The sequence below is a fragment of the Tamandua tetradactyla genome, chromosome 17 (genome assembly GCF_023851605.1).
Source record: "Tamandua tetradactyla isolate mTamTet1 chromosome 17, mTamTet1.pri, whole genome shotgun sequence".
Classification (NCBI taxonomy): domain Eukaryota; kingdom Metazoa; phylum Chordata; class Mammalia; order Pilosa; family Myrmecophagidae; genus Tamandua; species Tamandua tetradactyla.
Window position 1 is genome coordinate 36412814 of NC_135343.1, and position 13759 is coordinate 36426572.

The 13759-nt window shown below is 37.5% G+C and overlaps 1 protein-coding gene across 9 annotated transcripts in view; it reads right to left on the minus strand.

Moving 5' to 3' along the window:
• The window catches only part of WDPCP (WD repeat containing planar cell polarity effector), a 486016-nt gene that overhangs the window by 368486 nt on the left and 103771 nt on the right, over nucleotides 1–13759 (minus strand). For all 9 annotated transcript variants that reach the window (XR_013164298.1, XM_077134369.1, XM_077134366.1 and 6 more), the window contains one exon: nucleotides 12805–12889. Coding sequence is in view for 8 of the 9 variants with exons in the window: in XM_077134369.1 (XP_076990484.1) it covers nucleotides 12805–12865 (61 nt within the window). In the remaining variant the exon portion in view is untranslated. The remainder of the gene's footprint in view (nucleotides 1–12804; nucleotides 12890–13759) is intronic.

Sequence of the window (13759 nt, forward strand, 5' to 3'; positions counted from 1 at the left end):
TCCTGTTGGTTCTGTTTCTCTAGAAGAACTCTAACAGAATTTCTAAGCTCTCGTAAAACACACCTAAATTATTCCTCCCCCACCCCTAAAAAAAAAGGGAAAGGCAAAGAATATGAAAATAACTAAACAACTTAGGTGAATAAAGGCATAACTTTTGAGATATTGCTGGGTTCAGTTTCAGATCACCACAATAAAGCAAATACAGCAATAAAATTAGTCACATGCATTTTTTTGGTTCTCAAGTGCATATGAGTTAATATTTACACTATTCTGTGGTCTATTAACTGTACAATAGCATTACATCTAAAAAAACAATGTACATACCTTAATAAAAATGTGACACAGAGGCATACTGTTGGATAAATGGTGCCAATACACTTGCTCAACATAGGGTTGCCACAAACCTTCAATTTGTAAAAAATGTAATATCCATGAAGCACAACAAAACAAGCTGCAATTCAATGAGGTATACCTGTATTTGAAATGTTACTTTAATATCAGCTAGAGATAGTTATGGAAAGATGGTGGAATAGGACAGATCGAGTTCAATCCTGCTCCAAGGAACAGGAGAGAAGGGATGGGAGGGAGACTGAGACAGTGATTCCAGGAAGTAGGTGACCTGGCAGAGACTTCTACACCACATAGGGCAACCCTGGTTGAAAAAGCTGAGGAACTGAGAAGCAGAGAACTGGAGGCCATTCAGTTGGTGCAAACAGCCTAACACAGAAGCCCAGAGCCTTCAGGAGTGCGCAGAACAGAGATGGGGAGTAGGAAATAAGCCAAGTCATGTTCCTTGAACACGCTACACTCATGGGTGCAGCCCCTCAACCCATGACCCAACCCACACCCCATATACCTGAACTCTGTCATCCACTCCCCACCCCATGCTCCAAGCCCCCACCCCGCTTACCCCTAGCACCTGCACGTGCCCCATACTCCCACCCCAAGTGCATGCACACCTGCCCCAGCCCAACCTAACTCTCCTGCACAAGCACAGTTCTGCCCTGCCCCTCCTGAACCCTACCTCTCAGTCCCCACCCCATGTAGGCAGTGGACAGCACATAAAGACTGTGGATACTTACCTCCACAATGAGGCTACACCCACCCCCAGCCCATACAGTTGTATAACCCCATCCCGCTCTCCCCCACTCCAAGCTCTGTGCATGTGTACATCAGTTTATAGCCCTCCCAGATGTGTACATGTGCACAGGCCCCAGTCACAACCCCCAGCTCTGTCCAAGCAGTGACTAGTGCAGCCAGGCCACATCCACCCCCTGCCCACGCAGATGCAACACTGACCCACTGCCCTGAGCTCTGTGCATGTGCACAAAGGGTTCCACACACTAGACCAGTGCACACCAGGGGCCCACCCCCCAGATACCTGCAGCTACATAGGCACATCCTTCCCACCTCTGGGCACCCACAGTGTAGCATCCCCAACCTGTGCTACAACGTATCAATGCACTGTTGCACCCTGCATCCTGCTCCACATTCATCCTGCCAATACAAAGCTTTAGACTACTGAAGGAAATCAACATTCAAAGTAAACCGATCAAGATATTTACATGCTGCAAAGACAGCAAATGTTCAATAGGCATATCATAATGCAGACAGTTACAGCCTAGCCTAATGACCAAATTAAAACACCAGAGGAGACACAGACCTTGGAATAACTAATCAAAGATGTTCATATAACTCTACTAAATAAAATAAATGGGACAGTTAATGACATAAAGTAAATCAAGAAGATATTAGAAGAGCATAAAGAGGAATCTGAAAGAATAAATAGAAAAACAGCAGATATCACAGAGATTATAGATGCTGTAGACCAAATCCAAAACATAGTAGAAACACACAACAGATGATTTTAGGAGGCAGAAGAAAGAATAAGCAAACTACAGGACAGGACAACTAATTTAGAACACTCAAAATATCAAATGGCAAAAAAGATGGAAAAATTTGAATTGGCTATCAGGAAAATGATGGACAAAAAAAATTGCACAAATATAAGAATCACTGGTATCCCAGAAGGAGAAGAGTAAGGGGCTAGGAAGGGTAATTGAGGATATAATGCGGGAAAACTTTCTAATCCTTTCAAAGGATATAACTATACAAGTAAAAAAGCTCAACAAAGTTTAAATAGAATAAATTCAAATAGGCCTTCTGCAAGACACATACCTATCAGTCTGTCAAATGTCGAAGAGAAGGAAAAAATCCTGAAAGAGGCAAGAGAAAAGCAATCTACCACAAAGAACGGAAACCACATAAGACTGAGTTCAGTCTACTCAACTGGCAGTCTACTGAAGGTGGCAAGAAGGCAGTGGTATGATATACTTAAAATGCTGAAAGAGAAAGACTTCCAGTCAAGAATTCTGCACCTAGCCAAACTGTCCTTCAAAACTGAGGGAGAGATTAAACTTCTCACAGACAACCAAATTTTGGAAGAATTTATCAACAAGAGACCGACCCTATAAGAAATACTAGAGGGAGATCTGCCATTTAAGGAAAAAAAAAAAGGCAGGAGAGGAGGTCTGGAGGAGGGCACAGAACTGAAGAGTGCAAGTAAGGGTAAAAGGATAAAAAGAAAACAACAGAAAAGAATATATAGATCCACAAATAAAATCCAAAAGATAAAATGGTGGATTCAAAAAATGCCTTTTCAGCAATAACTTTGAATATTAATGGCTTAAACTAACCAATTAAAAGATACAGACTGATAGAAAGGAGTAAGAAATATAATCCAGGAGAGGTGGGGCCAAGATGGCAGCTTAGTAAAACATAGGATTTACTTCGCCCTCCTGAACAGCAAGTAAATAGCCAGGAATAGTACAGACAGCTCCTGGGGCCACGTCAGTGACCAGACACACAGCGTACCCCAGTGTAGACCAGCTGGACCGATGACGAGCCCCCCCCAGAATCGTGCATTCCCCAAGCCATGGCAGCCGATGCCCCTCCCCCACAGGCTACTTCCCAGAGGGGAAAGGAAAGAGACTTTACCAGCAACAGGGACTGAGTGCAACAAAACTCCAATCGTGGAATTAATTCACAAATTTTGACTACTAAAAATATGCCCCCAGCTCAACTTAACCTGGACTAAAAGCTGAGATTTCTTGTTTTTGCTCTGGTGAAGAGGGGGTAGGGTTGACAGAAAAAGAAAAAAGAAGAATAAAAAAAAAACAAGTTTTTTTGGATCGAGTACCACATAATACTTCAAAGGGTCAGAGCCCTGAAGGAAAGGAGGGGGCACATAGGACCTGGAGATACACAAAGCAACATACCAACTTAACCTCTTAACTGGGCAAACCTGAGGAATGGGATTCTTGCTCTAGAGGATTTTTCTCTTTCTTTTTTATGGCTGTATTCCTTTGGCTTGACTAATCTTTGGATACACCTGCAGGGCTTCTCAGACCCCAAATGCTCCAGGCAAAGGCAGAATAAAGCTTGTTTGAGGGCTTGCCTGGAGACTGTGCTTTCCCCAGGAGAAGGGTGGGCCCCATTCAGGTGGAATCCCTCCCTCAAGGAGTTCAGATCCCAGGGTTGGGAAAGCTGAAGCGATTAAAACCAAACTACAACCTCTCCTCTGTCTCCACCGTGCCCCCAGAAGGGAGAGTCTGCTGAAGTTAAAGGTACCGCATCACTTTATGCTGGTGAGATCAGCAGGCATAAAAGCACCACATACTGGGCAGGATAGGAAAAATGGACAGCCCAGAGGCCTCAAAGGAAAGCCTTTCAATCTGCTAAGTCTCACCATAAGAAAACTGATGCAGGTGACTCTTTCTTCCTGAGAGGAAGCCAGTTTGATCTGTAAAAATCTGGCTGGGGTGTATAATACCTAAGTAGACTCTCCTAAGATGGGGGAAAAAAGGAACCATACAGGCAAGGCAAGAAAAAAAAAAAAAAAAAAGAACTGAAAAATTCTCATCTGTTAAACAAAACCTAAGTTACAGGTCTAGAATAAGCTGAACTGAATGTCAAAGAACAGACAAACAAAGTCAACTGGCAAAAAAACAGTAGGTAAAAAAAGTGAAAACAATCTCCAGAATAAACTCATTGAGGAAATTAAATACTAGATGCCAGCAAAAAATAGTAAATGATACTAGGAAAACTGAAAATACAGCCCAGTCAAAGGAACAAACCAACAATTCAAATAAGATACAGGAGTTGAACAAATAAATTCAGAATGTTCGAAAAGACATGGAAAACCTTATCAAAAATAAATCAACGAATTGAGGGAGGATATAAAGAAGACAAGGAATGAACAAAAAGAAGAAATCAAAACTCTGAAAAAAAATCACAGAACTTATGGGAATGAAAGGCACAATAGAAGAGATGAAAAAAGCAATGGAAACCTACAATGTTAGATTTCAAAAGGCAGAAGATACAATTAGCGAACTGAAGGGCATAAGAAAATAAAAGGGAAAGAACGGAAAAATATAAGCAGGGACTCAGGGAATTGAATGAAAACATGAAACACATAAATATACATGTTGTGGGTGTCCTAGCAGGAGAAGAAAAGGGGAAAGGAGGAGAAAAACTAATGGAGGAAATTATTACTGAAAATTTCCCAACTACTATGAAACACTTACAATTAAAGATCCAAGAAGTGCGGTGTACTCCAAACAGAATAGATTCAAATAGACATATTTCAAGACACTTACTAATCAGAATGTCAGATGCCAAAGAGAAAGAGAAAATCTTGAAAGCAGCAAGAGAAAAGCAATCCATCACATACAAGGGAAGCCTGATAAGACTATGTGCAGATTTCTCAGCATAAAGTATGGAGGCGAGAAGACAGTGGGATGATATATTTAATTATTAAAAGAGAAAAACTGCCAACCAAGAGTTCTACATCCAGCAAAACTGTACTGCAATAAATGAGGGGAAATTAAAACATTTTCAGACAAAAAAATCACTGAGAGAATTTGTGACCAAGAGACTAGCTCTGAAAGAAATACTAAAGGGAGAACCAGAGACAGATGCAAAAAGACAGGAGAGAGAGGTGTGGAGAAGAGTGCAGAAATGAAGACTATCAGTAAAGGTAAAAGGAAGAAAAATTAGATGTGACTATAACATCCAAAAGGCAAAATGGTAGAAGGAAGTACTGCCCATACAGTAAAAACACTAAATGTTAATGGATTAAAATCCCCAATCAAAAGACACAGACTGGCAGAATGGATTAAAAAACAGGGCCCATCTATATGCTATCTACAGGAAACGTATCTTAGATTCAAGGATAAAAATAGGTTCAAAGTGAAAGGTTCGTGTCATGGTCAGGTTCATGTGGCAACTTGGCCAAGTGGTGGTACCTGTTTGTCTGGCTGGGCAAGTGCTGGCCTATCTGTTGCTATGAGGATATTTCATAGAATTAGATAATGATCACATCAACAGCATCTACAGCTGATTTCATTTGTAATCAGCCAAGGGGAGTGTCTTCTGCAATAAGTGATGCTTAATCTAACCACTGGAAGCCTTTTAAGGAGGATTCAGAAGAGACAGGCTTTTATTCTGTTTCGGCCAGTGAGCCTCTCCTGTGGAGTTCATCCAGACCCACCATCGAAATCATCGGTTTCACAGCTGGCCCTGCAGATTTTGGACTCTGCATTCCCATGGTTACGTGAGACACTTTTATAAATTTTATATTTGCAAATGCTTCCTGTTGGTTCTGTTTCTCTAGAGAACCCTAACTAATACAGTTGGGAAAAGATATTTCATGCAAATAACAATCAGAAGAGAGCACAAGTAGCTATACTAATGTCCAATAAATTAGACTTCAAATGTAAAACAGTTAAAATAGACAAGAAGGAAACTAAGTATTAACAAAAACAACAACTCCACAAGAAGACACAACAATCATAAATATTCATGCACTGAGCCAGAATGCACCAAAATACATGAGACAAGCACTGAAAAGAAAAAAAGATACATCTACCATAAAAATTGGAGACTTCAGGGCAGGCCATGGTGGCTCAGCAGGCAGGAATGCTTGCCTGTGATGCCAGAGGACCTGGGTTCGATTCCCGGTGCCTGCCCATGTTAAAAAAAAAAAAAGGAGACTTCAATTCACCACTCTCATCAATGGACAGAACATCTAAAGGATCAATAAAAAACAGAGAATTTGAATAATACAATACATGAGCTAGACTTAACAGACATTTATAGAACATTACACCCCACAACAGCAGGATATACCTTTTTCTCAAGAATAGACCACATGCTGGGTCACAAAGCAAGTCCCAATAAATTTTAAAAGGTTGAAATCATACAAAACACTTTCTCAGACCATAAAGGAATGAAGTTGGAAATCAATAATAGGCAGAGTGCCAGAAAAATTCACAAATATGTGGAGGTTCAACAACACACTCTTAAACAACCAGTGGGTCAAGGAAGCAATGACAAATCAGTAAATATCTTGAGGCAAATGAAAATGAAAACATAACATATCAAAATTTATGAGATGTAGCAAAGGCAGTGCTAAGAGGGACTTAAATGCCTATATCAAAAAAGAAGAAAGAGCAAAAATAAAGGAATTAACTTGCCACTCTGCCACTTGGAAGAAGCAGAGGAAGGACAGCAAATTAACCCAGAGCAAGCAAAGGAAAGAAATAATGAAGATTAGAGCAGAAATAAATGAAATTGAGAACATGAAAACAATCAAGAAAATCAACAAAACTAGAAGTTGGTTCTATGCGTGTTCTAGTTTTCTAGCTGCCAGAATGCAACAAACCAGGGATGGATCGGCTTTTAATAAAAGGGATTTATTTCATTAGTTCTTCAGAGGAAAGGCAGGTAACTTTCAGCTGAGGTTCTTTCTTATGTGGAAAGGCACAGGGTGATCTCTGCTGGCCTTCTCTCCAGGCCTCTGGGTTCCAACAACTTTCCCCAGGGTGATTCCTTTCTGCATCTCCAAAGGCCTGGGATGAGCTGAGAGTGCTGAGATGAGGTATGCTGAGCTGCTTTGGCTGTGCTATGTGGAGCTCTCTCATTTTACCAGCCAATTAAACCAAACATCATTCATTACAGCAGGCACCCTCTTAGCCAACTGGAGATGTAACTAGCAACAGATGACCACGTACCACAGATGAGATGCATGTCCACAGCAACAGAACTAGGTACCTTCACCTGGTCAAGTTGACAACTGACTCTAACTACCACAATGAGAAAATCAATAAGATTGATGGGCCCTTAGCAAGATTTACAAAAAGAAGAACAGAGAGGATGTAAATAAATAAAATCATAAATGGTAGAGGAGACATAACCACTGACCCAGCAGAAATAAAGGAACTAATGAGAGAATACTATGAACAACTTTATGCTAATAAACTAGAAAATATAGATCAAATGGACAACTTTCTAGAAAGGCATGAACAAACAACACTGGCTCAAGAAGAAACAGATGAACTCAACAAACCAATCACAAGTAAAGAAACTGAATCAGTCATTAAAAAGCTCCCCCAAAAGAAAAGTCCAGGACCAGATGGCTTCACATGTAAATTCTACCAAACATTCAAGAAAGAATTGGTACCAATCCTGCTCAAACTCTTCAAAAAAACTGAAGAGGAGGAAAGGCTACCTAACTCATTCTATGAAGCCAACATCACTCTCATACCAAAGCAAGACAAAGATATTACAAGAAAAAAGAACCACAGACTAATCTCTCTAATGAATATAGATGCAAAAATCCTCAACAAAATTCTTGCAAATCAAATCCAGCAGCTCATTAAAAGAATTATACACCATGACCAAGTAGAATTCATCCCAGGTATGCAAGGATGGTTCAATATAAGAAAATCAATTAATGTAATACACCATATCAACAAATCAAAGCAGAAAAACCACACAGAAAAATCTCCATTGATGCAGAAAAGGCATTTGAGAAAATTCAACATCCTTTCTTGTTGAAAACACTTCAATGGATAGGAATAGAAAGGAACTTCCTCAACATGATATAGGGAATATATGAAAAACCCAAAGCTAACATCATCCTCAGTGGAGAAAAACTGAAAACTTTCCCCCTAAGATCAGAAACAAGACAAGGATGTCCATTATCAACACTGTTATTCAACATTGTGTTGGAAGTTCTAGCCAGAGCAATTACACAAGAAAAAGAAATACAAGGTATCAAAATTGGAAAGGAAGAAGTAAAACTCTCAACTGTCTGCAGATGATATGATACTATATGTCAAAAACCCTGAAAAATCTACAGCAAAACTACTAGAGCTAATAAATGAGCACAGCAAAGTGGCAGGTTACGAGATCAACACTCAAAAATCTGCAGCGTTTCTGTACACTAGTAACGAACAATCTGAGGGGGAAATCAAGAAAAAAATTCCACTTACAATTGCAACCAGAAGAACCAAATATTCAGGAATAAATTTAACTAAAGATACAAAAGACCTATATAAAGAAAACTACAAGAAATTGCTAAAAGAAATCACAGAAGACCTAAATAAATGGAAGGGCATACTGTGTTCATGGATTGGAAGACTAAATACAGTTAAGATGTCAATTCTACCTAAATCGATTTACAGATTCAAGGCAATACCAATTAAAATCCCAAAAACTTACTTTGCAGAAATAGAAAAATCAATAACCAAATTTAACTGGAAGGGCAGGGTGCCCCAAACAGCAAAAAATATCCTGAACACATGAAGTCAGAGGTCTCACGCTACCTGACTTTAAGGCGTAATACAAAGTTACAGTGGTCTAAACAGCATGGTACTGACATAAAGATAGCTATGCTGACCAATGGAATCAAATAGAGTGTTCAGAGGACAACTGATCTTTGATAAGGCAGTCGAGCTGACTCACCTGGGACAGAAGAGTCTCTTCAATAAATGGTGCCTAGAGATCTGGATATAAACATGCAAAAGAATGAAAGAGGATCCATATCTCACACTCTACACAAAAATTAACTCAAAATGGATCAAAGACCTAAACATTACATCTAAGACCATAAAACTGTTAGAAGAAAATGTAGGGAAATATCTTATAAATCTTATACTAGGAGGCAGTTTCCTAGATGGTACACCCAAAGCAAGAGCACTGAAGAAAGAAAGAAAGAAATGGGAACTCCTCAAAATTAAACACTTTTGTGCACCAAAGAACTTCGTCAAGAAAGTAAAAAGTCAGCCTACACAATGGGAGACAATATCAGGAAACAATGTATCAGATAAAGGTCCGGAATTCAGAATATATAAAGAGATTGTTCAACTCAACAACAAAAAGACAGATGACCCAATTACAAAATGAGCAAAAGACATGAACAGACGCTTCTCAGAAGTGGAAATACAAATGGCCAAAAGGCACAGGAAAAGATGCTCAACTTCCCTGGCTATTAGGGAAATGCAAATCAAAACCACAAGGAGATTGTATAATCTAGGAATGCCTAGAGTGTATAATGATAGTGACTAAACATACAAATTTAAAAATGTTTTCACATGAAGAACAAAGGAATGTCAACAATGCAGAGTGTCGAAAATAGATGGTGATTCGTATTTTAAAATTTTAACTTATGTATTGGACTAAAGCAAAAAATATTTGGTACAAAATTTATATTTTGACTAGTGCATTTTCTGATATAACTTATGTGGACAGCTTAACTGAACACCATAGTACATGGAAATTTGAGTAGGGCATAAGATTTTGTCCAGAGTGATGCCCTGATAAATCCCAGAGTGATCTGAACAGTGAATAAAAAAGTATTTGTAAAGTCTCCTTGGGGGAATGGGGAGAAAGGGGGAAAATTCAACTTCCCCATGAGGAGAATTCCTGATATTCTCACCAGCAGTGGGATAACCAAAGCAATAGGCACAGTTCTTAATCCTGGGGTTTGTTCATATGAAACTTAACCCCACAAAGGACAGATTAAGCTCACTTAAAATTAGGCCTAAGAGTCACCTCCCAGAAAACCTCTTTTCTTGCTCAATGTGGCCTCTCCCTCTCAGCCAACATGACAAGCAAACTTACTTCCCTCCATTTTTTTATGTGGGACATGACTCCCAGGGGTGTCGACCTTCCTGGCAACGTGAGACAGAAATCCTAGAATGAGCTGGGACTCGGCACCAAGGGATTGAGAAAATCTTCTCAACCAAAGGGGAAAGAGCAAAATGAGACAAAATAAAGTGTCAATGGCTGAGAGATTCCAAACAGAGTCGAGAGGTTCCCCTGGAGGTTATTCTTACGCATTATACAGATACCACCTTTTTAGTTAAGGTGTAATGGAGAGGTTGGAAAGAAGTGCCTGAAAATGTAGAGCTGTGTTCCAGTAGCCATGTCTCCTGAAGACAATGATATAGCTTTCACGATGTGACTGTGGGATTGTAAAAACTTTGTGTCTGATGCTCCATTCGTCTACCTTATGGACAGATGAGTAAAACATATTAATTAAAAATGAATAAATAATGGGGGAACAAATGTTCTAAATAAATTTAGTAGATTGAAATGCTGGAGATCAGTGAGGAGTAGGGGTAGGGGGGTATGTTATGTACAAATTTTTTTCTTTTTTCTTTTTCTGGGTTGATGCAATGTTCTGAAAGGTGATCTTGGTGATGAATATACAACTATGTGATGATATTCTGAGTTATTGTTTATATACCAAGAATGGAATGATCATATGGTAAGAATGTTCATATCTGTATGTTATTATGTTTAAAAAAAAGTAAAAAAAAAATAAGAAAAAGAGAAATATAATCCAGCTATATGCTGCTTATTAGAGACTCATCTTAGACACAAGGATACAAATGGATTGAAAGTGGAAGGATGGAAATAGACCTTCCACGCAAGTTGTAACCAAAAGAAAGCAGAAGTAGCCACACTAATACAGGACAAAATAGACTTTAATATCAGCTAGAAATAACTTTACCATTAGCTAGCCTACAAATATTTATGAATATAAATGTTATTATGGACAATCGCAGAAAAAATTAGATAGGTATCTTAAGAGGAGATGTATAATCCAACAGTCTTGATTACTGAAGATGAATGAATAAGTATAGAGCTTTTGAGGTGTGTTTAAATGATTGTGAAAACTTTGTGACTGACACTCCCTTTATCCAGTGTATGGACAGATGAGTATGAAAAGAAAAAAAAGACAAAAAATAAATAAACAATAGAGGGGACTGAGGGTGTGGGATGTTCTGGGTGCTCTTTTTTACTTTTTAAAATTTTTCTTCTTGTATTTTCTTTTTTTTTTTTTTTTGAGTAATGAAAATGTTCAGAAATCAATTGTTGTTCCCTTCATCTAGGGTATGGACAGATGAGAAAAAAAATGGGTAAAAAAAAATTAACAAATAATAGAGGAAATAAAGGTTAAAATATAATGGGTCGATGGAAATACTAGTGGTCAATGAGCGGGAGAGGTAAGGGGTATGGTATGTATGAGTTTTTTCTTTTTATTTCTTCTTCTGGAGTGACACAAATGTTCTAAAAAATTATTATGATGATGAATATACAACTATGTGATGATATTGTGAGCCAATGATTATACACCATGTATGGAGTGTTTGTATTTTAAGAATGTTTGTATGTTGTTTTATCAATAAAAATATTTTAAAAACTCAATCATGAGGGGTGGTACAACAGTGGCTCAGTGACAGAATTCTCGCCTGCCATGCTGGAGACCCAGGTTCGATTCCTGGTGCCTGCCCATGCAAAAAAATAAACTCAATCATGAGGATGAATGCACAGCTATTCGACAATACTGTGAACCACTGATTTTTACACTTGGGATGATTAGATGATACATGAATATGTAATATAGCTCAATAAAGACACACACAAAGTGCTAAGTTAAAGGAGCCAGATGCAAAGTACTACATATTGTATGATTCCATGTATATAAAATGTAAATATAAGGACATTTATAGAGACAGAATTAGATTATTGATTATGTAAGGCTGTGAGGGATTGAGAGGTGACTACTAAGGAATAAGAGGTGTTTTTTTTTTTTTGGAGTAACAAAAATGTTCTAAAATAGTTTGTGGTAATGAAAGTACAATTCTGTGATTATACGAAAAGCCACTGTATGTGAATAAATCACAATAAAACTTTTTTTTTTAAAAAAAGAAGAAACAAGTATTAGGCCAATAAAATTAATTTTCAAAACTGAAAATCTAACTCAAGCTGAAAAAAACATAAGTTAATCAGAGTGAGGAAGGAATTATTCTCTATTAATTCATTTTTCATTACGTATGCAGAAAATAATGCAACTCCCACCACAAAATCCAAGCTCTAGCCTTTTTTAGTGCCTTTTATTTTTTAAAACAGCTTTGTTCACACACCATACAATCCATTCTACACGTACAATCAGTGGAATCACATATGCATTCACCACTATAGTCAGTATGAGAACATTCCCATTTCTCCTGAAGAAAAAAACTCCCATTCGCCTTATAACCCCCACTGACATTTAGCTTTGGTACAGGGCCTTCATTACAATTAATGTAAGAATATTACAATATTCTGTTAACTATAGACCTTAGTTTTCATTCATTGTATTTTTCCCATACAATATCCTATTATTAACACCTTGTAATAGTGATATACGTTTGTTCCAGCTGATGTAGGAACTTTCTTATATTTATACAATTAATCATCATCATTGTCCATTCTAGGTTTCTCTAAATTATAGTGTCCTAGTTTCTATCCTCTAGCTTTTCTTTTGGTGATATACACAACTCTAGCCTTCCTCTTCCAACCATACTCACACTCAGCTTTGTTAATTACACTTATAGTATTGTGCTAGCGCTTATTTTTAATGTCATAACATATTTAAAGAACACTGAAATTAATACACGGCTCATTTACCTGCAATGTGTAAGGTATTCTTCAAAGACCACAAGTGCAATTCAGTCAAGCAGAAAGACATCTGATGGCAGAAGGAATCACTGACCTGTTCAAAAAAAATTAGAGATGTCCATTTATTCCCTCCCATTATCAATAAAATCAAGATACCTTGAAATAGTTATTTGCCACTACTGATATCTAAGCTATGGTCCATTAGAATAAACCCATTTTAATGTGTCTTTAATTAACCATCCAGAAATAAACTATAGAAAAATGAAAAAAATATGCATTTTTTTTTTTAAGATTTAGGGTGTTATCACATTGAGAACTGTGGTAGGAAAAATATATATATATTTGTTTTTTTAAAGCATATGTCGGATTTTTAAGTCTAAGAGCATATTTAGAAGTATTTAGTATTTAAGCATTTTTTTTTAAAGTACATTTTTAAGGAAAGGGAACATCTGTTAAATAGTTATGTGCAAACACATTTTGTGGTGTATTTTTAATATGCAAAGCTAATATTTACAATCTCCCTCATACAAATAAGTTAATTAAAGTGGAATTTGCAAGGTAAATGGTATATAATTACTATTATAAGAAACACATTCATTTAAAAGTAAACTCTGTGAAACCACATTAGCATTCAGATTAGTGTGATAATCTGCATCTCATGATGGATACAGATATCACACTCTTAACCGCATTTAAAAGAAACCAAGATAGCAAAACTGTAACCTACATTGCCTCCCAATTAGAATACATTGCCTCCCAATTAGAATATCAAGAATAGTTAGTGACTGACACTATTAATACATTTTCAGTCAAGCAGGATCTCTTCACTTAGACTAATTGGGAAAGGGCCAAGCTAAATCAGGAAAAAGTTAACCTTTTACAAATATTTGAAAGGAATTCATGTAACTTTCAAATGTTTGTTGGAAATAGTATCATACTACTTGTATACTCTATTATATATTGG